The 22,873-nt window shown below is 38.6% G+C and overlaps 1 protein-coding gene across 3 annotated transcripts in view; it reads right to left on the reverse strand.

Moving 5' to 3' along the window:
- ZWILCH (zwilch kinetochore protein) overlaps positions 1 to 22,873 on the reverse strand; it is a 46,904-nt gene that overhangs the window by 21,735 nt on the left and 2,296 nt on the right. For 2 of the 3 annotated variants that reach the window (XM_022579846.3, XM_022579845.3), the window contains exons 2-12: positions 19,926 to 19,977; positions 16,650 to 16,745; positions 13,475 to 13,593; positions 9,917 to 10,116; positions 9,320 to 9,390; positions 8,492 to 8,647; positions 7,135 to 7,206; positions 2,997 to 3,090; positions 2,435 to 2,484; positions 1,673 to 1,778; positions 1,063 to 1,142 (exon numbers count right to left, since the gene is read on the reverse strand). In XM_022579846.3, the coding sequence (XP_022435554.1) occupies positions 1,063 to 1,142; positions 1,673 to 1,778; positions 2,435 to 2,484; positions 2,997 to 3,090; positions 7,135 to 7,206; positions 8,492 to 8,647; positions 9,320 to 9,390; positions 9,917 to 10,116; positions 13,475 to 13,593; positions 16,650 to 16,745; positions 19,926 to 19,977 (1,096 nt within the window). Of the gene's footprint in view, positions 1 to 1,062; positions 1,143 to 1,672; positions 1,779 to 2,434; positions 2,485 to 2,996; positions 3,091 to 7,134; positions 7,207 to 8,491; positions 8,648 to 9,319; positions 9,391 to 9,916; positions 10,117 to 13,474; positions 13,594 to 16,649; positions 16,746 to 19,925; positions 19,978 to 22,873 lie in introns of those variants that run through there. The other variant, XM_022579847.3, reaches the window with a different exon arrangement.

The following is a 22,873-nucleotide window of genomic DNA, read 5'->3' on the forward strand; positions in this document are numbered from 1 at the left end:
TTTGACATTTTCTCATTACTGTCCTTCTATTATCTCTAATTTCCAACACAATCTTCTGCATTTTCTTTTTTTTTTTAATACTATTTTCACTTTGCACTTGTTGTACATGGTAGCGATATACTTGTAAATATCTCACAAACACAGAAACTCTCAAGAGAAAAATTCGATGGGCAAGACTAAAATGCATAGAATGACTAATGCCAAATAGGGGTAGGGTTTGCATGCTTCTGCTCTGGAGTGTATCTCCGTTCACACCTCGGAAAGTTTCTGTCATTGTCATGAATTGGCAGTTGTGTTATTTAAAATAATTCCTATTAGATGAAGAATCTTTTTGTTTCTAGCTTTTACCTTAGATTTTTCTTCATTATAAAACCACAAATTCATTATGGAAAATCCATGAAGTACAGAAATGTATAATGCAGTTTGAGAAACTCATTTGTAACCCTACCACCAGAGGTGACTATCATATTTTAGTATATTTGTTTCCGGGTTTTTCTCTCCAAAATTTATATTTTTTATACAATAGTGTATAATCCTTTCTTTTTACTGAACACTGTAAGCATTTCTCCACATCATCTGTAGCACTACATGTGCCATTATGTGGCTATATCATTATTTACTTAGGCATTCCATTAATAGTGAAAATTCAGGTCATTTACAAGTTTTGCTACTGTAAATGAGGCTGTAATGACTATCATGATACATAAAATCTTGATACATATTCCTGTGTATGGCCTTAGGATGGCTACATTTCGAGGATCTCAATACATTATCATAACTGCTTTTTAGAGAGTGTTCCAATTTGTACTCTCATAAGTAGTATATGAGAACAATCATTCATAGCAACAGTAACGACAATATTAGTAGCTTACAAATACTGTGCACTTAAGTATGAACTAGGTGCTAAGTGCTTCACATGAATTAAGGAACCTGTCCAAGTTTACACAGCTACAAAGTGGCAGAGCTAGAATTCAAACTCAGGCAGTCTGCTCCAGAGCTTATGTCCTTAACCAGTTTGCTATGCTGCTGAGAAAAGGTTCTCACACACACTACTAAACCTACCCATGGCTGTATATCACCACGCTGTAGACTCTGGATGATCAACGTGAAACACTTCACCAAGTCTTGGTAAGAAACCACACCTTGGAAAGCAAGTCAGTCTAACATTACTTTCATGGTTATTTCTGCAGATCAAATATGTCATTCATTTTAAGGATACACAAATGAAGTGGAAGACAAGTATCTGAACTTTATGGATGGGGAAGGGGGAAAGAAATTAAAGCCCCCCTCCCCCCCAAAAGAGCATTTTTAAAGAAAGAAATTAAACCCATTGCCATAAAATAACATACTTAGTACAATATTATGGAATATCTTTTCCTAATAATTATAATTTCACTAAGGTATATGTTTTGGCTCATATAAATACAGCATAAAAAACACCTAGGTCTTATACTTCCGGCAAGAGAAAAGAACAGGTTCTACGAATTGCCTTGTCTTAGGAAAATTCTTGAGTAAAATGTGCCAATGCATTATTAGAAATGAGTTTGATAAAACAGGAACCAGATGTCCACACAAGACTAGCAGTACACGCTGTATTATTTTCAAAAGACTTAAAAGTAAACCTAAGAAATAACAGGAAAATTTTTATTTCACAATCCTGATGGACACCTACTACTACTCATTTTGCACCACAGCTGCTCAGCAAAATCGAGATCACCCCGTACTGTGAGAAGACACTCCATGGACCGATCAACTGCAGCAGAGTCATGTTTCACTGTCTGGAAAAGAAGTGAGTGTCAGAGAATACTCAGTTTATTTTTTAAAAAGTGCAACAGTTGAAGGCCAATAAGCTTTCAAATGCTACTCTGAGAAAAGGTGGGGTCATGAACACATGCAAAGAGAGACGTGAATGCATCTTCTACAATTTCATCCGCTAATGAGGAGATACAAATAAATAGACAGTGAAAAACGGGACCTCTAAAATTGTTTTTAAACTCTGATGCCTAAAAACAAGCATTCAACTTTCCTCCCATGGAAAAATATTTAATTAAATTACCTTTGTCTCATTTTCCTATTTGTCAAATGACAACATATTAAGTGTAATTTAATAGTACCACCTGTGGCATATTAACATGCCATCTCATAACATTAATATACTATAATAATATCACCCCACAGTACAGTAACATATTCGTTTCCATTTCTCTGCAGTTAAGTGATTAATAATAAATATGTACTAGTTCTCTTTAAAAATATTCATCGGTTCTCAAGGAAAATAATCACTAGTGCTGACATTAAAGACCAACAAAAAACTACTCTCAAAATGCTACCTTGGCTGTAGCAGATCCATCTGAGATTGTATGACGTGAAAGACAACAGTACAACCAAATTTTACAAGCTCTTTCAGTGTGCATTTCCGATAATAATCACTTACCTCTGTGGTTTTTTTCGTAGAATCACCAAATTCATCCAGCTTATTTAAGTCTAGAAAGTGGCAAAAGCTTATTAACTCTGGATTTTATTTATTGTCCTTCATTCCAAATTATTTCCATCCTAATCCTATTTTCAAATGGCAAATGAGGATAGTAGAAGTATAACCAGGTATTTTAGCAAATTACTTAACTCTCCAATGGAGGTCAAAATAGATACCCACTAGGTAGGGGCGTAAAGATGAACTAAGATACAATGAAAGACCCTGACACACAATGTCAAGCACATGGTAGGTGCTCAAAGGTTACAATCTCAAATATGATTGCAGTATATAAAATGTAAATTAAATAAGTATTATTAATTCTTAAAATCACTGAGACCTTTACAGTTAGCAATTCAGAATGGAAGCTGCCCCTCTCACCATGACAGACCTCATAGCTTTAGATATATCCCAACCAAAAAGAATATCAAGCATAAAAAGACAATTTACATTTAAATATAGCAAGCTTAAATACCCAGTTAAGGAAAGTAAACAAAAAACAAGCATGAGTTAGGAAAACAAACACCATTCAGAAATTCCTGCACAAGTTCAACAGCAGATTTTGCTTCCAGAGACTCAGGCCATTCAGTTACACCAGTCCTCAAACCATCAGCTAAAACCTGTGAGAGATTAAAAAAAAAACAAACCCAAAAAACTTGTTAGCAAAAAACATAGTTTAATCAGTAAAATGTATTTAGTAATAATATTCGTATATATATATATATACACACTTTTTTTTTCGTTTTTACTTGGCCATACCACGTGGCTTGTGGGATTTTAATTCTCTGACCAGGGATCAAACCCAGGCCCTCGGCAGTGAGAGTGTGGAGTCCTAATCACTGGACTGCCAGGGAATTCCTAGTACCTTGAATTCTTCAATGTTTAATGAGATGCCAGGAACTGTTCTAAATGTTTCATATGCAGTATGTTATTTAATCCTCACAAAAACCCTATGAGGCAGATACTACTAGCACTCCCATTTTACTGAGACTAAGAGGTTAATTAACTTGCTTAAGGTCACACAGTAACTGACAGTGCCAGTACATATATCCAGCAGTCTTATGCTAAAGATGGTATTCTGAACTCTCATTATGTGTGCATAGGTGCTATAAAGGATTCAAGACCTATGAGCCTGCCTTGAAGACACTTCTAATTTTGGTTAAGAAGGACCGATAATACAGACGAAATAACTGGGGAACAAAAATGTGAGACTGAGTGGAAGTTTACATAAAAATACCATGAATGTGTATGCCTACACCTACAATATCTAAACTGAACTAAGGAAAGAGGTCGAGGTCAAGATAGGCTGGAATGGCCAGAGGAACGATGTGAAACATTAGCTCAACTCAAATGCAGGAACCATTGGCTACAGAGCAGGGGATAAGATGAAGAAGGTGGGATGCTTCCGCCAAGGGTGGCGAAAACACCCAGGAAACAGCGGCAAATAAGAGTACAAGGAATAGGGATTAGACAGAAATAGTGGTCTTAAAACTTAAAAAGATTTTTTATTTCATTTGGAAGACAACAGCCATTGTTGATTTTTTGACAGGAAAATGACATGATCAAGCAGCTAAGAATTCTCCCGTCAGAAATACTCAGGATAGAGTCTAAGGAAAAAAGAAAGTACAGTGTTCCTCAATAAGAGTGAGATCATCCTCTATCCCAGGGAGTCTTTGGAAAAACGTGAAGATAAATTTTGGCGTCACAGTGACTGTGTGTACAGGAGCACTTTGAGCATTTAGTTTGGTGGGGGCCAAGGATGCTACACATCTTGCAATGTGTAAAATGGTCCCAAACCACAAAGAATGATCCTGGCCAAGATGCCCAGAGTGTGTGTCCCTGTTGAGAACAATGAAGGATCATTAGAGTGGTCCAGAAGGGAGGTAATAAGGGCTTTAACTAAGATGGGCACAGTGAGATACCTCAAAGCGAAAAAAACAAAAAACAAACAGTACGTTCGACAGAAAGAGACAGACGGGCAGACAGAAATATATAAGGAATAGAAGAAAAGAAAAAAATCCTACTTATTTATAAAAATACAGGGGATTGAACTTGGAGAGACGATGGCCACGTGCACATCTAAGAGTCTGTGAATTTCTAAGGGAGATTATAACAAAGAATGGACTTTCAAGTCCGACAGACAGACATGTATTCGAATGAGTTTTAAACCAGCCCTTCCACTTACCAGTTGCTGACACCTCAGGCAAAATAACCGAACCATCTAGCACCACATGCTGGGCACACAGTAGAGTGGCAGCTTCTAGCTGTGGCAGTAACTAGAGATACTTCTTACTAAAGTAAAAGACAGGGTTTCTAGCCTGTGAAACTGAAGGAATGATGAAATCGCAGAAATAAATGGGGGGCTTATTAAGGGGATCTAGTCTGGAGATTTCAAGTTTCATTTTGGACATACTGAATTGGAGGGAAGAGCCCTCTACTCAAATGGGAACTAATTTGATGGAAGTGGGAAAGATCAGAAGTGGTAGCAGCTTAAAGATGGAAGTCTGGAGTTCCCTCGTAAAGGCATTAGTCAAATCACTAAATGGACAAGCTCTATGCCGGGGTGGAGAAAGGAGGGCAGCAACAGGAAGGTAGAAGTATGACGGAAGCCCACAGGAAGGGTCCTGAAAGAGGAGCTCTCAAGAAAGAAGAAAGGTGAGAAAGGTAGAAAAAGTACCAAGTTTTTTACAAATGGGGAAATAATGAGAGGAGGTAAAAGTATGAAAAACACCTGGTACTGTGCTAGAAGCTGAAGGCACAATGGGGTACTTGGCACTCAAGCCTAGTAGGGGAGACAGAGAAGTCAATAAATTACTGTTTGATAAACCGTCTGACAAGGGGGGTGCGTAAGGTTCTACGGCAGCACGAAGCACAGGCAGCATAAGCTATTCTGGGGGATCAGGGCAATCATCTGAGGTGACGATGTCACAGACAGCTAACCCAGCAAAGAGGTGGAAGAAGGGCAGAACAACACACACACACACACACACACACACACACACACACACACACACACACACACACACAAAGTGACAGTGTGATGGGACTGGAGCTGCTACAAGCAGGGAGCTCAGTATGGCAAAGTAGGGAGTGAGATTAAGCTAAAGAAATAAGTAGGAGCCAATAAGAACATGAAAAGATGCTCAATGTTATTAGCCATCATGGAAATGCAAATCAAAACCATAATGAGGGACTTCCCTGGCGGTCCAGTAGTTAAGACTCCATGCTTCTACTGCAGGGGGCACCAGTTCAATCCCTAGTTGGGGAACTAAGATCCCGCATGCCTAGCGGCACGGGCCCAAGAAACAAAACAAAAAAACCCCATAAACAAACCATAATGAGATACCACTTCACCCCCACTAGGATGGCTGTAACAACAATAAAAAAGACAGTATCAAGCACTGGCAAAGATATGGAGAAAATGGAACCCTCATACACTGCTGGTGGGAATGTAAAATGATTCAGCCACTTTGGAAAAGAAAGTTTGGCAGTTCCTCAAAAGGTTAAACATAGAGTTACCATATGACCCAGCAACTCCACCCAAGAGATGTGTAAACATATGTCACATAAAAACTTATACACGACTATTCATGGCAGCATTATTCATAAATAGCCGAAAAGTAGAAACAACCAAAACATATATCAACTGATGAACGGATAAACAAAAATGTAGTACATATGCACATTGGAATGTTATTCAGTAATAAAAAGGAACAAAGTATTACAGAAAGTAGATTAGTGGCCGCCAGGGGCTGGCAGGGGTGGGAGGTTTCTGCTAATGGGTATGGGGTTTCTTTTTTGGGTGATGAAAATACCCTAAAATTAAATATGGTCATGGTTGTACAACTCTGTCAGTATACTAAAAACTATTGAATTGTATACTTAAAACGAGTGAATTTTATGGAATGTAATTTCTATCTCAATAAAGCTGTTAAAAAAAAGAAAAGAAAAAAGAAGTAAGTAGGGCAGTGACTGGATATAACTGGCTTTGTACGCCAAGCTAAGACATTTGGAATTTCTACTGCATTAAAATGACTCCCCCCAATGCCCCACCAGGACTTCCCTGGTGGTCCAGTGGTTAAGAATCCGCCTTCCAATGAACTAAGATCCCACATGCCACGGGGCAACTAAGCCCGCCCACCTCAACTAGAGAGGAGCCATAAGGAAAGATCCCGCATGCCGCAACTAAGACCCGATGCAGCCAAAAGTAAATAAATAAACACATAAATAAACAAAATGAGCGCCCCCCCCACACACCCCTGAGATGGAATTTGTAGAGTGGAGCTTAAACTACTGAAACATAAAAACACATGCTCATTAATCTTCAGCATCAATCAAAATCCCAGTTAGTAACAAGCAGATTATACACACATTTGGAATTAACTGGCAACTGACTCACCCGGAAAGAGGGGAATCCATCATATGAATAAAACTCAAATACTTCGTAGAAAAGGCAAAAGAACTGTTACCCATTAACTACTAACTGATGAATGTTCCCTTTAACTGCAAGGACAATTACCACACAGTAACGCTGCCCCAATTGCCAAGCACGTAACATTTGGAACAAATTTTGAAGAACACAAAACTAAATAACAAACACTAGCAAACATTTTGATGAAAACATGAGATTTAATACAAGTTACAAATTCTAGAAGGATACTCACAAGGAGAAATTTCAGTTGTCTGTGAAGATGATTCAGAGGACCTCTGGGCTCTCCCAATTCCACCTTAATATTCTAAAAAGTTCCCAGAGTCAGTTTTCACTGGTAATCCCATCTTCTCTGCATCAGGGTCACAGTTATTTGCATTTCAAACTACCCACACATTTAAAAATATATTTCATGAAGCACTAGTGAATTGAAAAAGTAGGTCAATACTGCATTTAGAACACCTTCCCCAGGGATACCATAGGCCCTGCCCATCCCAATACAGTACCCTAAATTCAGGCCACCAGAACCCCTCTCTATACCACAACTGCAGCTACATGGAACACATGCTCTCCTACTCCGTCCCACTGAATTTCCAAAAGGACAAGGAGTAGAAATATAAATAAATACATCTCAAGACTCGGTGACAAACTTAGCATTACCACACACCAAAAACAACACACTCCCTCCCCCAATAAATATGCTCATTAGACTTCTAAGTGTTAAATCTACAATGTGCTGTCTTAGCCAGAGGTCAAAGTTTTATAAGCCTAAATCCTTAAAAAAAAACGCGGGGGGGATGGTTTGAAAGAGAAGAAAATAGTAAATGCCAGTACGTAAATTCCTATTGCAGGAAAAGAAAAGCGCTAAAAATATAATTATCCATGAGCCACCACTCTGTGGAAACCACTTGTAACTCTATACAGGCCTTTGTGTACACATTTTTAAAAACCATAGTTGAGATCCTACTGTACATTATAATTTTGTACTTTTTGGGTCTTTTTTTTTTCCCTTAATAATAAGCATTTTCTCTCATTATTAAAGATACTTTAAATCATGATTTTAAAAATATATATACACTATTTCATCATGAAAACCTATTTAAATCATTTTCCTACTGACTATTCAGGTTTTGTTTTTAATATTTTCTAAACACAGCTATGTGACTGCATTGAATATCTTTGTCCATATATTTTTGTTACCAATTCTGATTAATTTCTTAAGAGAGATTCTAGAAATGTAAATATAGGGTGAAAGGTCTGAATAGAATAATGACTCTTGATGTGTTGCCAATATATGCACTCCTTTAAGAAAAGCAGAGACTATAAGTCACTGTGATGATTCCGTTTGAGTTCCCACTCAAGAGACTTTATTAATCATAATCGCAGCACTGTGGATAACTGATAGATCAGGTCACCTGGCAAAACCTCCACTGGCTGCTCTGGTGAGACTTCAGGGGCAAGCTGAGCCTTTCAGAGATGCCCAGGGAGAGCTAAGCCTGGGGCTGGGCTGGAAGCATGGAGCACTAGCAACAGGCAAGTTCAAAGTAAATCCACACTGAGTAAACGCAACAGAAAGAAGGGTTTGCTCCTACCAGAGTTGCAGTTGAAGAGAGTGGAGGGATTTGAAGAATCTCATCCACAGGACTCCAGGAAATATCCAAAGTGATCGTAGTTTGTGAGGCAGCAACTGTATCATCCAAGGCAGTGGACTTAAAGAGCTCATACTGGGCAAAGCCGCTGGCTGTTAACTGAAAGAGTGCATCCAGCAGACCATTAGCTATGCTTTCACAAGGCCAAAGGCCCATTATCAAAATGACTTTGACTCTTTTCCCAAAAGAAAAAGTGTCGAGGACTTCCCTGGTGGTACAGTGGTTAAGAATCCACCTGCCAATGCAGGGGACACGGGATCAAGCCCTAGTCCGGGAAGATCTCATAGGCCGTGGAGCAACTAAGTCTGTGAGCCACAACTACTGAGCCCACATACCACAACTACTGAAGCCCGTGAGCCCTAGAGCCTATGCTCCACAACAAGAGAAGCCACCGCAATGAGAAGGCTGCGCACCATAATGAAGAGTAACCCCTGCTCGCCACAACTAGAGAAAGCCCACGCACAGCAACGAAGACCCAACGCAGCCAAAAATAAATAAATAAATAAATTTATAAAATAAATAAATAAAATATGTTAAAAAAAAAAGTGCCATGCTTTTATCCCAAATGGAAAAATATGACAATTCTTTTTCATCACAAAGATTAGCTAAAAGGCAAGGCATATATTTTCAGTCATTAGTTGATATGAAAATAAACATTTTGATACTACAGAAAAATATCTAGTCATATTAGGAGTGAAAAAACCTTTACACTAGGAAGGCAGATTGGTAGCAGTTTGAAGAAAATAATATGAATAGAAGAGAAATACTTACAGTAGACAAGTGATGTCTTTTCTTGTGTGAATTTTTGAGGTCTTCAAGATTTACAGAATAATTTTTATCAGCTATAGGACATGAAAGAAAGAAAATAGTTTACAGGTACAATTCAAAATTACATCATTAGAACTAGAAAATTATAATCCCTCAAATTCTGAGGGTATCACAACTTAACACTAATGATTGTTGAAATTAAATTTTAAATCACAGATGAAATGTTTTTAAAAGAAGGAAAGTGGAACAGAGGTCAATAATACTACCAAAAGTATAATTAAAGGCCCACTATGAAATTGGAATTATATTCAACTTTTTTATCCTCCAACGAAAACTTCCAAAAATACACACATATAAATGAAATGAAACCCAAATAAAACAGCCATAAACTTCTGTTCGGACTTCTGGAAATCTGTTTCTGGACTATCTCCTACATGCTGCAAGTTACACATTGCAGTAGATTCATGGTGGCTAAAACAAGTTCCACTGTGTGCACTTCCCTCTTAACAATATCAAGTTTCAGTAAAGACCACAAAGCAATAACTATACAAATAAATATATACACACACACCCACAAAAGTAAGAGAAGTGAGCTCTCACCTTTACAGGTGACCATGCACAAGACAATTCCTGTGATGATGTTATTGGTTATGATAAGCTCAGCTCCCAGCCAACAGGTACCTTCAGGATCTGAACCATCACACCTTACCCAAAGGGGAGGAAGGGCAGTAACTGGCCGATTAATCTTCAAATGGGTCATATTAGGATTGTGAGCCATGGTGTAAAGTCCAATTAACTGCCTTGGAAACAACAGTAGGAAGAATAAATTAGACGTAGAGACTGTCAATCAGTCAAAAGTTTTCTTTTCCAAAGATATCATGAACAGTAGCTACGATTCTGACTCTGATCCCACTTCTGATCACCATCTAAGATTTTATACCCAATTCCAATGTGTGAGGTTTTTCCTTACACCAAGCAATTCTGACACCAGCTGGGTATCCTACAATTCAACTCAATTCTGACACTATCTACCCAAAGATAGAATCAGCTCCCACAGGTTAAAGCCTCAGTCCTACAAGACTGCCTCCCCCCAACTTCCAATTGCCAAATTCCAAGTCAAGGTTGTCATCTGTGTGTCTATAGATCGCAGGTCCCAACAACCCCCTCCTTGGGTTAAATTAACATGCTAGGGCTGCTCAAAGAACTCAGAGAAACATTTTACTTGCTAGATTACCAGTTTATTATAAAAGCGTAGAACTCAGAAACAGCCAGATGGAAGAGATGCAAAGGGAAAAGTATGAGGAAAAGGGCATAGAGCTTCCACGGCCTCTCCTAGCAAGCCACTCTCCCAGCACCTCCATGTGTTCACCAACCCAGAAGCTCTCTAAACCCTCTCCTTTTGGGTTTTTATGGAGGTTTCATTACATAGTCACAATTGATTAAATCACTGGCCACTGGTGACTGAACTTAATCTCCAGCCCGTCTCCCCCCCAGAGGTTGGGTGGGACTCAAAGTTCCAACCCTCCAGTCACATGCTTGGTTCCCCTGGCAAGCAGCCCCCATTCTTAGGTTACCTGGTGTGGGGTTCAAAAGTCACCTCATTAACATAAAAAAAGACACCTTTATAGTTCTCCACACCTAGAAAATTCCAAAGGTTTCAGGAGTTGGGTGCCAGGAACAGCAGACAAAGACCAAATATGTTTCTTATTATACATCACAATATCACAGAATCCCAGAAACAAATATCTGGAAATTAAGTGGCAAAATACATAAAAGTTTCACCAAGTGAAGAAGTGGGAGCAGGGTACACGAGGCAGATCAAGAAGTGACAAAAAAAAAAAAAATGACAAAGTGAGCTTCCCTGGTGGCGCAGTGGTTGAGAGTCCGCCTGCCGATTCAGGGGACATGGGTTCGTGCCCCGGTCCGGGAAGATCCCACATGCCGCGGAGCGGCTGGGCCCGTGAGGCATGGCCGCTGAGCCTGCACGTCTGGAGCCTGTGCTCCCCAACGGGAGAGGCCACAACAGTGAGAGGCCCGCGTACCGCAAAAAAAAAAAAAAAAAAGACAAAGTGTAGCTACTACAAGCAGGGAGTTCAATATGTGAGAGACAGTCATTGGGAGTGGAAGTAGGCTGTGAGATTAAGCAAAAGAAATAACAGAATATGTCAATTATATCTCAGTAAACCTGGGGGGTGGGAGAAAGTAGAAGCCAATAAATATATGAAAAGATGCTTGAGGTCATTAGTCATGGAACAGTTAAGGAAATTTGAATATAGTCTGTGGATTAGATGGTAATATTGTAACAATGTTAAATTTCCAGATTTTGATGACTGTTCTGTGGTTATATAAGAGAATGTACTAGATTCTAGGAAATACATAGTGAAGTATTTAGGGGTGAAGGAGCATGATGTCTCCAACATACCGTTAATATTTCATTTAAAAAACTGTGTGTGTGTGACACGTGTTTGTTATACAGATGGGGGAGTGGGCAGGAGCAGAGGAGGAGGAACAAGTGACAGAATCACAAAGCAGAGACAGCAAAATGTAAATAATGGTCAATCTGGTTAAGGGTACACAGAAGTTCCTGAACTATTCTTTTAATTTTTCTGTAAATTTGAGTGTATCAGAATTAAGTTACCAAAAATACGGCTTAAAATTTTTTTTCAAAGAGATGAAAGCTAAATTTATTACCAACAGATGTTCAGAAAAGGCATTTCTAAGGGATTGTACTTCAATAAAGAAATACAATAATCCTAGAAGGAAGGTCTGAAATGCAAGAAGAAATGGAGAGCAAAGAAATGATAAGCCTATGGATAAATCCAAACAAACACTGGCTGGAGAAAACAATGCAAATAAATAATGTTCAAGTTACGGGACAGAAAAGCAAAACAGGCCAAACATGACTTAAAATCAAGAAGCCAAGAAAGAAAAGACTGATTAACTACAAAAGATTTTAAAAGCTTCTACACAGCAAAACAAAACAAAAAAACCCCACCGTGGGGGCTTCCCTGGTGGTGCAATGGTTAAGAATCCGCCTGACAATGCAGGGGACACGGGTTAGAGCCCTGGTCCGGGAAGATCCCACATGCCACGGAGCAACTATGCCCGTGAGCCACAACTACTGAGCCCGCGTGCCACAACTACTGAAGCCCTTGTGCCTAGATCCCGTGCTCCACAACAAGGGAAGCCACCACATTGAGAAGCCCGCGCACCACAACTAAGGGTAGCCCGCGCTCTCTGCAACTAGAGAAAGCCCACGCGCAGCAACAAAGACCCAAAACAGCCAAAAATAGATAAATTAATTTAAAAAAAAACCCACCATGAAAGAAAGTGACTTTGTGAATATTGTTATTATGGTCCTTATTCTCTAATATTGTTATATATATAACCGGATCCTCCAGGACTCCTTGACAGCAAAGACTTCTTGGTTTTGGAGTTGAGGGAGGCCGGGCAGACAGAAAGTCATATATTGGCGGGTGGGTAGTGAAACTGGCAAAGCAGACAGAGGCGGTAGGGTTTCTAACAGGGGCACTACTGGCATCTGGGTGGGATAATTCCTCGTTGGACAGGAGAGCCCCATGCATTGCAGGACATTTACCATCCATGGCCCAGGCCAAAAGCTCCCCTGAATCACTGTGACAATCAAAAAGTATCCCTACATATTTCCAATTGCCTGCTGAGTATGGCACCCCTCATGGAGGACCACTGGATTGGATGCTGAAGGCTCATATGTGTCACTCATAAGGAATTTGGATTTTATCATGAGGCAAAAGAACCACTGAAGGATTTTTAAGCAGGGAAGCAATACAATCAGGCTTTCATTTTATAAAGATCACTCTGGCAGCAGTGAGGAAAAAAGATTGGCAAGGAACCAGATTAGAAATAAGGAAAACAATTACGAAGCAACAACAGTAAACAGTATAGGGGAATGGAGAAAGGGAAGATCACCGCAGTCGTCTTAGTTAGGCTTGGGATACCTATGGTACAGTCAAGGGACAGTCAAGTAGAGCTATCCTTAGAGAACTGAGTATACACATCAAGGGGGAGGCGAAAGGAGAGAGGGAGGGATCTAGCTAGATACATATTTTTTCCCCAATGTTTATAAGAACACTTCTATTTAAATCCTACCCTCCATCCCTACACTAAGAAAAAACTTACCTGGCTCTCCCAACTGGTAAAGCAAGTGGTCCAACATTTTCACCAGTAGAGAAATCAGAAATAGCAGTTTCTTCAGACTGTAGTTCTTCAACATGACTTGTTTCTTCCTTTTCTAAAGGCTTTAAAAATGTTTAATTATTTAACCAGGTAAAAGAACACTTAAGGTAACAGTCAACTCTTTACTATGCTGGAACATAACATACTGATTTCTAAACGCTTAAGCACAAAATGATTGGGTTATGACAAGAATCATAGCTACAAATCAATTTGGTAGTAATAAATCCCACCGTCAGAAGCATTTGCACTGTCCTATAAAGATATTGATCTAAGTTGCTACTGATAAAGGAAGTATCTGATACCATCAGAAAAGGAAGTGCTCTACCACGTACAAAATGATGTACAAACACCAAGGGAAACCCATGGAAGACTCCCTGATTTTGTCACTCCACAAACTTGAAGGTTCACAGCCCTTACTGCTTAAGTCTATTCCTCTTAGGGCTATCAGCTCTCATTTGTGTTTCTGATATCCATGTGTTTAAGTAGTTAAAAAGTTCAGTTCTGCCAATAATAACAATAATTTTACGAATTAACACTTCCTGAGCATGTACTATGTACCAGTACTGTTGCAAGCTTTCTTTCATTTTTCATAAAAACCCTGAGATAGATACTATCATTAACCCTGTTTTATTGACCGGAAAACTGAGCTAGTGAATGGCTGAATAGCTTGCCTAGAATAACACAGCTGCTGCACGGCAAAACTAACATTTGAATCTAGGTAGTCTGACTTCAAAACTCAAGTTCTTATCCACTAAGCTCTTCTAGCAGTCAATACTTAATAGGTATCTGACCTAGATGTTTCCTCAACTTTGAATTTCTTCTGCCAGATTCCAGATTTTATTCCCTTCCAGGCCTGGGTTTCCAAATAGTTCCTAGAAGTATCCAAGAAATGTCATTTTTCCTTCCGTTCTACTTTTCAATATCCATCTACCTAAAACTCATGCTTTAAGCTCTACTGATCTTTGTAGAAATAAAGCCCATTTTAATTGTTCCCCAACCAAAAACGCCAGGTAACTCCTCACAACTCCAAGCTGCATCCTCACTAGTAGCCCGACCAATTTCCACAAATTCCTCTGCTCACCTTTACCTTTTCCCAGGTAACTCATCTTCACCAGACCAACTTCATTTTTTCAGCTTTTGCTCAACAAACATTTTCCCTTCTATGGGCAAAGTCTAAATTCAACCACATAATTCACCTATAATTATTTTCCAAGCATCTGTCCACCACTGATAAGCATCATTAGTACAAAAGACCAATAAATATGTCCCCTCCTCAGAAAGAAGTTTCTGTGTGTATTTAAAATAAAGAGCTCTCTGTTCATTCATCTCAATCCCGGTCCAGACAGCATGTGGGCCCTAAAGCAGACAAAGATATTCCTTCTAAAGGAACATCCACTTTCCCCTATTAGATCCTGTTCCTATCTACTTCGGGAAACAATATACCCAAGAATGGGTCCTGGCCCCAAAGCAACTGTGTAATGTGACAGCATTATCAGCACTCAGTTAACATCACTGTTACTGCTCTGCCAAAACAGTTCCCGAACTTCAAACACAAAGGTGCCGTGTGCAGGGCAGAACTAGAGATGCACATGTAGAGAACAAACGTATGGACACCAAGCGGGGAAAGCGGCGGGGGTTGGGGGAGTGGATGAATTGGGAGATTGGGATTGATATGTATACACTAATATGTATAAAATAGATAACTAATAAGAACAATAAGTAAAATAAAATTCAAAAATTGAAAAAAAAAAGAGAAAAAAAACCCCCACAAAAGTGTAAGGCTGTAATTATAAAGTGATGCAAAAAATAAGAAGTCCCCTCTTGTTACATTTAACAAGCAAAAATTAAAGTAGAAATTTACAAGTCATAGCTACTTATGCTGTGCTGTTCAAAACAGTAGCCACCCACAAGCCACATGTGGCTTTTGAGCACCTGAAATGTGGCCAGATCAAATTGAGATTTAAGTGTAAAATACATACCAGATTTTGAAGACGCAGTATGGAAAAAAGAACTTAAAATCTCATTAATGATTTTTATATGAATTAGGTATTGAAATGATAACATTAGATAAATTAGATTAAATAAAAGCATTATTAAACATAATTTCAGACCCAGCAATCCCACTCCTAGCCATTTACAGTAAAGAAAACTGTGCTCACATAAAATTCTGTATAAAAATGATTATAGTAGCTCTATTAGTGATCGTTGAAGACTGAAAACAACCCAAATGTCCTTCAAAGGATGAATGGGTAAAGAAACTGTGGTACATCCATACCACAGAATACTACTCAGCAGTTAAAAGAAATGAACCATTAATACACAACTTGAATGAATCTCAAAGGCATTATTACACTGAGTGAAAGAAGCCAGACTCAAAAGGTTACACACTTTTGTATGATTCCATTCATGACATTCTTAAGAAGATAAAGCTACAGTGAGGGAGAAGAGGGAATGATTTTTTTTTGAATTTTTGAATTTTACTTTATTTTTTTATACAGCAAGTTCTTATTGGTTATCCATTTTATAGAGGGAATGATTTTAAAGGGATAGCACGAGGGAGTTTTTTGGGGTGATGGAACTGTTTTGTGTTCTGATTATGATGGTGATTACCAGATTGTAGATATGTGTTAAAATTCACACAACTGGGGCTTCCCTGGTGGCGCAGTGGTTGAGAGTCCGCCTGCCGATGCAGGGGACACGGGTTCGTGCCCCGGTCCAGGAAGATCCCACATGCCGAGGAGCGGCTGGGCCCGTGAGCCATGGCCGCTGAGCCTGCGCGTCCGGAGCCTGTGCTCCGCAACGGGAGAGGCCACAACAGTGAGAGGCCCGCGTACAGCAAAAAAAAAAAAAAAAAAATTCACACAACAACAAAAGAAAAAGTCAATTTTACAGTATGAAAATTAATTACCTTTTTTTTGCAATGAGGCTACCAGAAAATTTTTAATTACGTATGTGGTTCACATTATCTCTCTGTTGGACAGCACTGTACTTACTACTAAAAGATATTAGAATCCACTGTCACTAACATGCTGACAAGAAAATGTGTACATTTGAGATTATCCACAAGACACCAAATTTGGCTGTTAAGAATTAACCACAAAGCCCAAGCACTACTTACCACTTTTTCCACGATGAATACTGTGTCATTTTCATTTAGAATATTTTTCAAAGGGTTTGGTTGGCCTTTGCTGATCAACTGCACTTGAACATCAGTCTGTTAAAAATGGATTAAGGTCCAGCAATGTTATAGATACACACATATATATGTACAAATATTTAAACACATAAAGACCAGTTCTATGCAAGTAACTGGAAAAGAGAATTTGAACAAGACGTAATGTTTTCAAAATATAATTTCATTTATTCTTTGTCCATGTTGTTTTTCATGTTAAGAAAATCTAGCTGGGGAATTCTCTGGCGGTTGAGTGGTTACGACTCTGCACTTTCACTGCCGAGGGCGTGGGTTCAATCCCTGGTCGGAGAACTAAGATCCCTGCAAGCTGTGGCATGGGCAAAAAAAAAAAAAAATTCTAGCTCTTATATCTGTTATCTATGTGCTTCAAGGCCCACCTAAAGAGCACCCTGCCTTGTAAGACCTTTTAATTAGGATCACGCTGACATCCTCTTCCCCTAATCATATTGGATTTACTGTTATGAACCATAAAATTAGCTCTTCACTAAATATTATCCTTTTTTCTGATTGTACTATGGAATTTAGAACTTTATCAGTTTATAGGAACTGCATATTTCTTCATTCCAATTGCAATAAACATTTATTGTAGAAAAGTTTGGAAACAGGTAGCTAAAAGAGATTTTTAAAAACTGATCTATAATTCTACTAGCCAGAGTAGTCACTACTATTATTAGTCTTTTTGGTGTATATTTTGCCTGATCTTTTTCCAGACATATAAATAAATCTATTTAAAGAGAAACATATCGGGACTTCCCTGGTGGTGCAGTGGTTAAGAATCTGCCTGCCAATGTAGGGGACACAGGTTCGATCCCTGGTCGGGGAAGATCCCACAGGCCACAGAGCACCTAAGCCTGCGAACCACAACTACTGAGCCCGCATGCCACAACTACTGAAGCCTGCGTGCCTAGAGCCCGTGCTCCGCAACAAGAGAAGCCACCACAGTGAGAAGCCTGCGCAGAGTAGCCCTGCAGAAGCTACTCTTCTGCAGCGAAGAGTAGCCCACACTCGCCACAATTAGAGAAAGCCTGCGCGCAGCAACAAAGACCCAACTCAGCCAAAATAAATAAATAATAAATAAATAAATAAAATAAAATAATAGAAATATATCTGTTATTTTGATAACTCAATAGGATTTTGCTTAAAAAATAAACAGAACATTCTAATGGTTTCATATCATGAACTTCTTTCCATGCCATTAAATGTCCTTAGGCTCTCTAGTACCATGGATCTACCATCACATAATTCCATATTATTCAACATTTGGGTATTTTCAAGTTATATGCTATAACAAACAATTGATAATGGACATCCTTTAAGTACTTTAAGATGAATATCTAAAATCACATTTATATTGTCAAATTGCCTTTCAAATCTGTCATACCCACATATTTGCATTCCCATCACTTAGGTCAACATATTATTTTCATTGTTTATTTTTACCTCTGTTATTGTTTTAATTTTCATTTATTTGATCACTAATGAGAGTGAACAGCCTCTAATATTATTATTATTGACAAATATCTCTCACTATTTGAACCTATTTCTTAGTTTGGATATTGAAGCATTTAGATACCAAGTTCAGAGAGCAAAGGATGCTTTGTTATTCTGATCTACTAAGTTCTTGATCAAGTACTGTTGTGGGTAGAATTAAGTCCTCCCAAAAGATAAGCCGAAGTCCTAACCTCTGATTCCTCTGAATGTGACCTTATTTGGAAATAGGATCTTTGCAAATGTAATCAAATTAAGATGAAGATTAACTAGGTTGGGGGGGGCGTGGCCCTAAACCCAATGACTGGTATATTAACAAGGAGAGAGAGATTTAGAGACATAGACGCACAGGGAGAATGCCATGTGCTGACAAAGGCAGGTATTTCAACAAGCCAGGAAACACCAAGGATTGTTGGAAACTACCAGAAGCTAGGAGAAGGCAAGGAAGGATCCTTTCATAGAGACTTCAGCTGGAACACAGCCCTGCTCACACCTTGATTTCAGACTCCTAGTCCCCAGAACTGTAAGAGAATACATTTCTCATGTTTTAAGAAAACTAATGTGTAGTACATTGTTACAGCAGCCCTAGGAAACTAATATAGGTACCAACTGGTAATAATTCAGATAGGGAGGGATTAATAATACATTTACTTGGATATATTTGATTTTTGAGTTTGGTTAGTGAGAATTCATATAGTAAGAGATAACTATACAGTTGGCCATTGAAGAACACAGGTTTTAACTGTATGGGTCCACTTATAAACAAATTTTTTTCAACAGTAAATGCTATAGTACTACATGACCCACTGTCGGTTGAATCCACAGATGTAGAACCTCGGATATGGAGGAACCACATATAGGGAGAGTCCACTATAAAGTTATAATCAGATTTTTGACTGTAGAGGGCCAGCACCCTTAACCCCTTTGTTGTTCAAGGGTCAACAGTATTTGTATTTTTCTTTCTGTGGTTACTTATTTGTATCCTTTGCCTATTCTTCTATTATGATTGTCTGTTTTCCTTATTGATTTTAAGAGCTTTTTATATATTTTACACACATGGATATTAGCCCATTTATGACTATTTCTCCTCAGCTCGTCTTTTAGAATATAAATTTTAGTTTGCTAATTGTTTTAAGAGATTAAGTTCTATGGGGAGTTTACCTATGGAACACTTGGCATATGCTTAAACTTAATAAATTCATGAATGTTTATAGCAGCTTTATTCATAATTATCAAAAACTGGAAACAATCCAAGTGTCTATCAACTGGCAAAACAGTGGAATACTACTCAACAATAAAAAGGAATGAACTACTGATACACACAACAACACAGTTGAATCTCAAATGCATTACATACTCATTGAGAGAAACCTGACCCAAAAGGCTACAAACTGTATGGTTTTATTTATATGACATTCTGGAAAAGGCAATACAGAAGACAGAAAACAGAGATATAAAACAGATTAGTAGCTGCCAGGGAACAGGGGAAACGGTTGACTATAAAGGGACATGAGGGGATTTTTTGGAGGTGATAGCAATGTTCTTGATTTTGGGGGTAGTTATATGACTAAATGCATTTGTAAAAATTCATAGAACTGTACTCTAAAAGGGTGAAATTTAGTCTACGTAAATTAACTTCAGTAAACTCAACTTTTAAAAACTCAAAATTTTAGGATGATTGAGTTGTTTAAAAACCAAATAAAATGTTCATACCTCATAGATAAATGGATCTTTACAGATTCCTTTCTTTTCTTCATCAAATTCCCTGAAATGCAGAACCACATGTGAGAAATAGAGCTATAGTATTCTGTCATTTAAACTCAGGAGATAGCCATTACTTTCTCCAAGAGAAAAGCAAAATGCAAAGTATTCATGGCAGTCCTAAGGCATAGTTGAGAAGGGAGAAAAAAGCAGAAAAAGAGTATTAGGTTAACAAGGAAAAAAAAAGAGATGTGATAGAGATTAATAGACAGCTGCCCCAAAGTGGGTACTACTGCTTCTCAGAGGCAGCAGGAAATTAGGTTGCCTACCTCTACTCTTGTAACTTTTAAAACACAGTACCAATTACTATTAAAGTGTAAGTTACTACATGACTTTTGGGAAGTAAAAATGACTGGATTCTGACCTGCCACTGAATCAGCGGGTAACCATGGAGAAGTTATTTAAGGGTCCCAGGCCTTGGATTTCTATTGCTAAAATGGAAGCATCTATCCTCCCTGTTTTCATGAGCTGTCACTAAAAAATTAGTAAATTTGATAATGCTAAAGCATTTCCTTTTTAAAATGTAAGCATAAAACTCTAAGATACTTCATAATTATCATTTTATTCAAGAAAGTTGATCCCAAAGCATGTAAACTGTTAGCCATTAACATACCAAAATGCACATCAGCCTGACCTACACTCTGAAAGAAAAGAATTTTTAGAGTCCTAAAGGAACCCAACAGAATGGTTTCAGGATATCATTTATTGTTTGATCCACTCTATAACTCACTGAAATAAAAACTATGACTCACATTTTGGAAAAGATTGTGACTTATTCTTAAAGAAGTTTAACTTCTATGTATGCATAACTCAGGGATGCTATTCAGTCAATCATTCAAGAATCATGTCACCAGTATGTGTATTATGGGAAGGCACTCTGTGGACAAAAAAGTTGCCTGCCATTCTGGTAAACACCGAATGCTGCCCACCATAAAACCATCAGCCACGGCAGCCACCCTGGTGCACCCTGAGGGGAATTCAGGATGCAGAAAAACAGGATACTGGCCCTAGACAGTTAAGATGCGTATCAAAGGAATAATTTCAATGAGTCCAGACTCTTACATCTTCCCATACATGGAAAAGCACTAAAATCATTAACTTGAGATGTCTGTTCTTGTGATTAGTAGTAAACTTTTGATGTTCAACTACTTTTTTGTTTTGTTTTGCTTTGTTTTTGTTGGTTTATTCCCCCAGCAAAAACTCCTATATATTCTGACTACTCCCTTACCTCTTTGGAACAGTTCTTCAGAGCTATCTGAGAAGCTGATTCCCAGGCTATAGTCCTCAGTAAGGTCCCCAAATAACGTAACTTTTGGGTTTTGGTTTTTTTTTTTCGTCAACAATTCTCCCCCCCCCCCCCACACACACTGTATTTTATTTTTACAAGAGATAAATAGACTGACACCAAGCATTGTAAATGGATGACCACAGCAAAAGCAACCATGATTGCAATTACCAAACACGAAGCACATACTATGTCATAATATTTAGTCAACAATTCTTACTAAATGTCCAAGATATAAAACAAATGCATAGCCTCTGGTTCATAGTCTTGACTGTAGTCCAACTAGCAAACCAACAATTGCAATACAGGGTGATGAGTCCCAACAGAGGGGAGTGTGGGGTACTGTCATGGCACAAAGGAAGAGGTTTTGCTAGAGGGCTTGAACTGTATGCTGAAAGCCAAGAGGAGCTCACTACAAGATTTTAAATGAGAAAGATATCCCTGACCTCCTGGTGTGGAGGCTATAAACTTGGAGGCCAGGAAAATAGCTGTGAATAACTTGTAGTACTTCAAAAAAGTGATGATGGTGAACAAAAGCAGTAGGGATGGAGGGAGAACAAGGGCACCTGGTGACTGACTAGATGGGACAGGGGTGGGTGGCAGTGGAAAAGAGAACCAAGTGACAGTCTTGGACTTGGAACTCTTAACTCATAGACAGAATTCAGGAGACTGTCAGATTGTGGGGAATAGATGAATTCAGTTTCACAGACGTTGAGTTTGAGGTCTCATTTGGAAATTTCCAGTAGGCAGGTAGCTACAAAGGCAGTGTGAGGGATACAGGTGGAGAGAAAGACTAACACCTATGAAATAATTAGGAAATGCAAAAGGTCTAAGTAAAGTTGTATCAACAAGGGACTGGTTAAATAAACATAAAATAGCCATACAATGAAATATTATATAGCTGTTAAAAACAGTGAGATGTATAGGCTCTCATACTGAAAGCTATCCAAGACATTGTTTAAGAAAAAAAAGAAAGAAAAAGCTAGTGATCTTTCTATAATGTTGAAAAACCTGACTAGCATTACCACTTTTGTGAGCAGGAAATAAAAGCAATGAAGAAAAATAATGAAAAAGTATGTCATTTAGAAAAGAAGGGGTTAGATTACAACAGTTATCAAAGTGTCAGGCCCGCAGCATCTGTTTCACCTGAAATTGGTTAGAAAGGGAAATTCTTTAGCCCCACCCCAGACCTACTAAATGAGAAACCCTGGAAGGGGGCCCAGCAATATGTTTTGGCAACCTGCCAGGTGATAGTGATTCATGATCAAATTTGAGAACTACTGGATTCGATTTTTATGTTGGATACAGAACTGGATGGAATCCCCTTTAGTACCAGTATTCACTATACGAATAAAACGAAGTCTTAAGAGCACTGTGAAACAAAGGTGCTTTAAAGAGCCGACACACCATCACGTTATCATTATAACTGTTGCTCATATAACTATCTTGAATAGACTATAACAACACGTTTCACGCCAGCCAGGCTTTAAACAGGTGAAAGATGTCAACATCTAGTTTTCTCTATCCTGGTAGGTGCCCCTAACATACCACAAGTTGTGTGCATTATAAGAGTGAATAATGTGCTTCTTGGAAAACTTGGCACCTTCCACCTCGG

Source organism: Delphinapterus leucas, chromosome 2, assembly GCF_059928025.1.
Source record: "Delphinapterus leucas isolate spDelLeu-1000000601 "Yukka" chromosome 2, BTC_Dleu_Yukka2, whole genome shotgun sequence".
Lineage (NCBI taxonomy): Eukaryota > Metazoa > Chordata > Mammalia > Artiodactyla > Monodontidae > Delphinapterus > Delphinapterus leucas.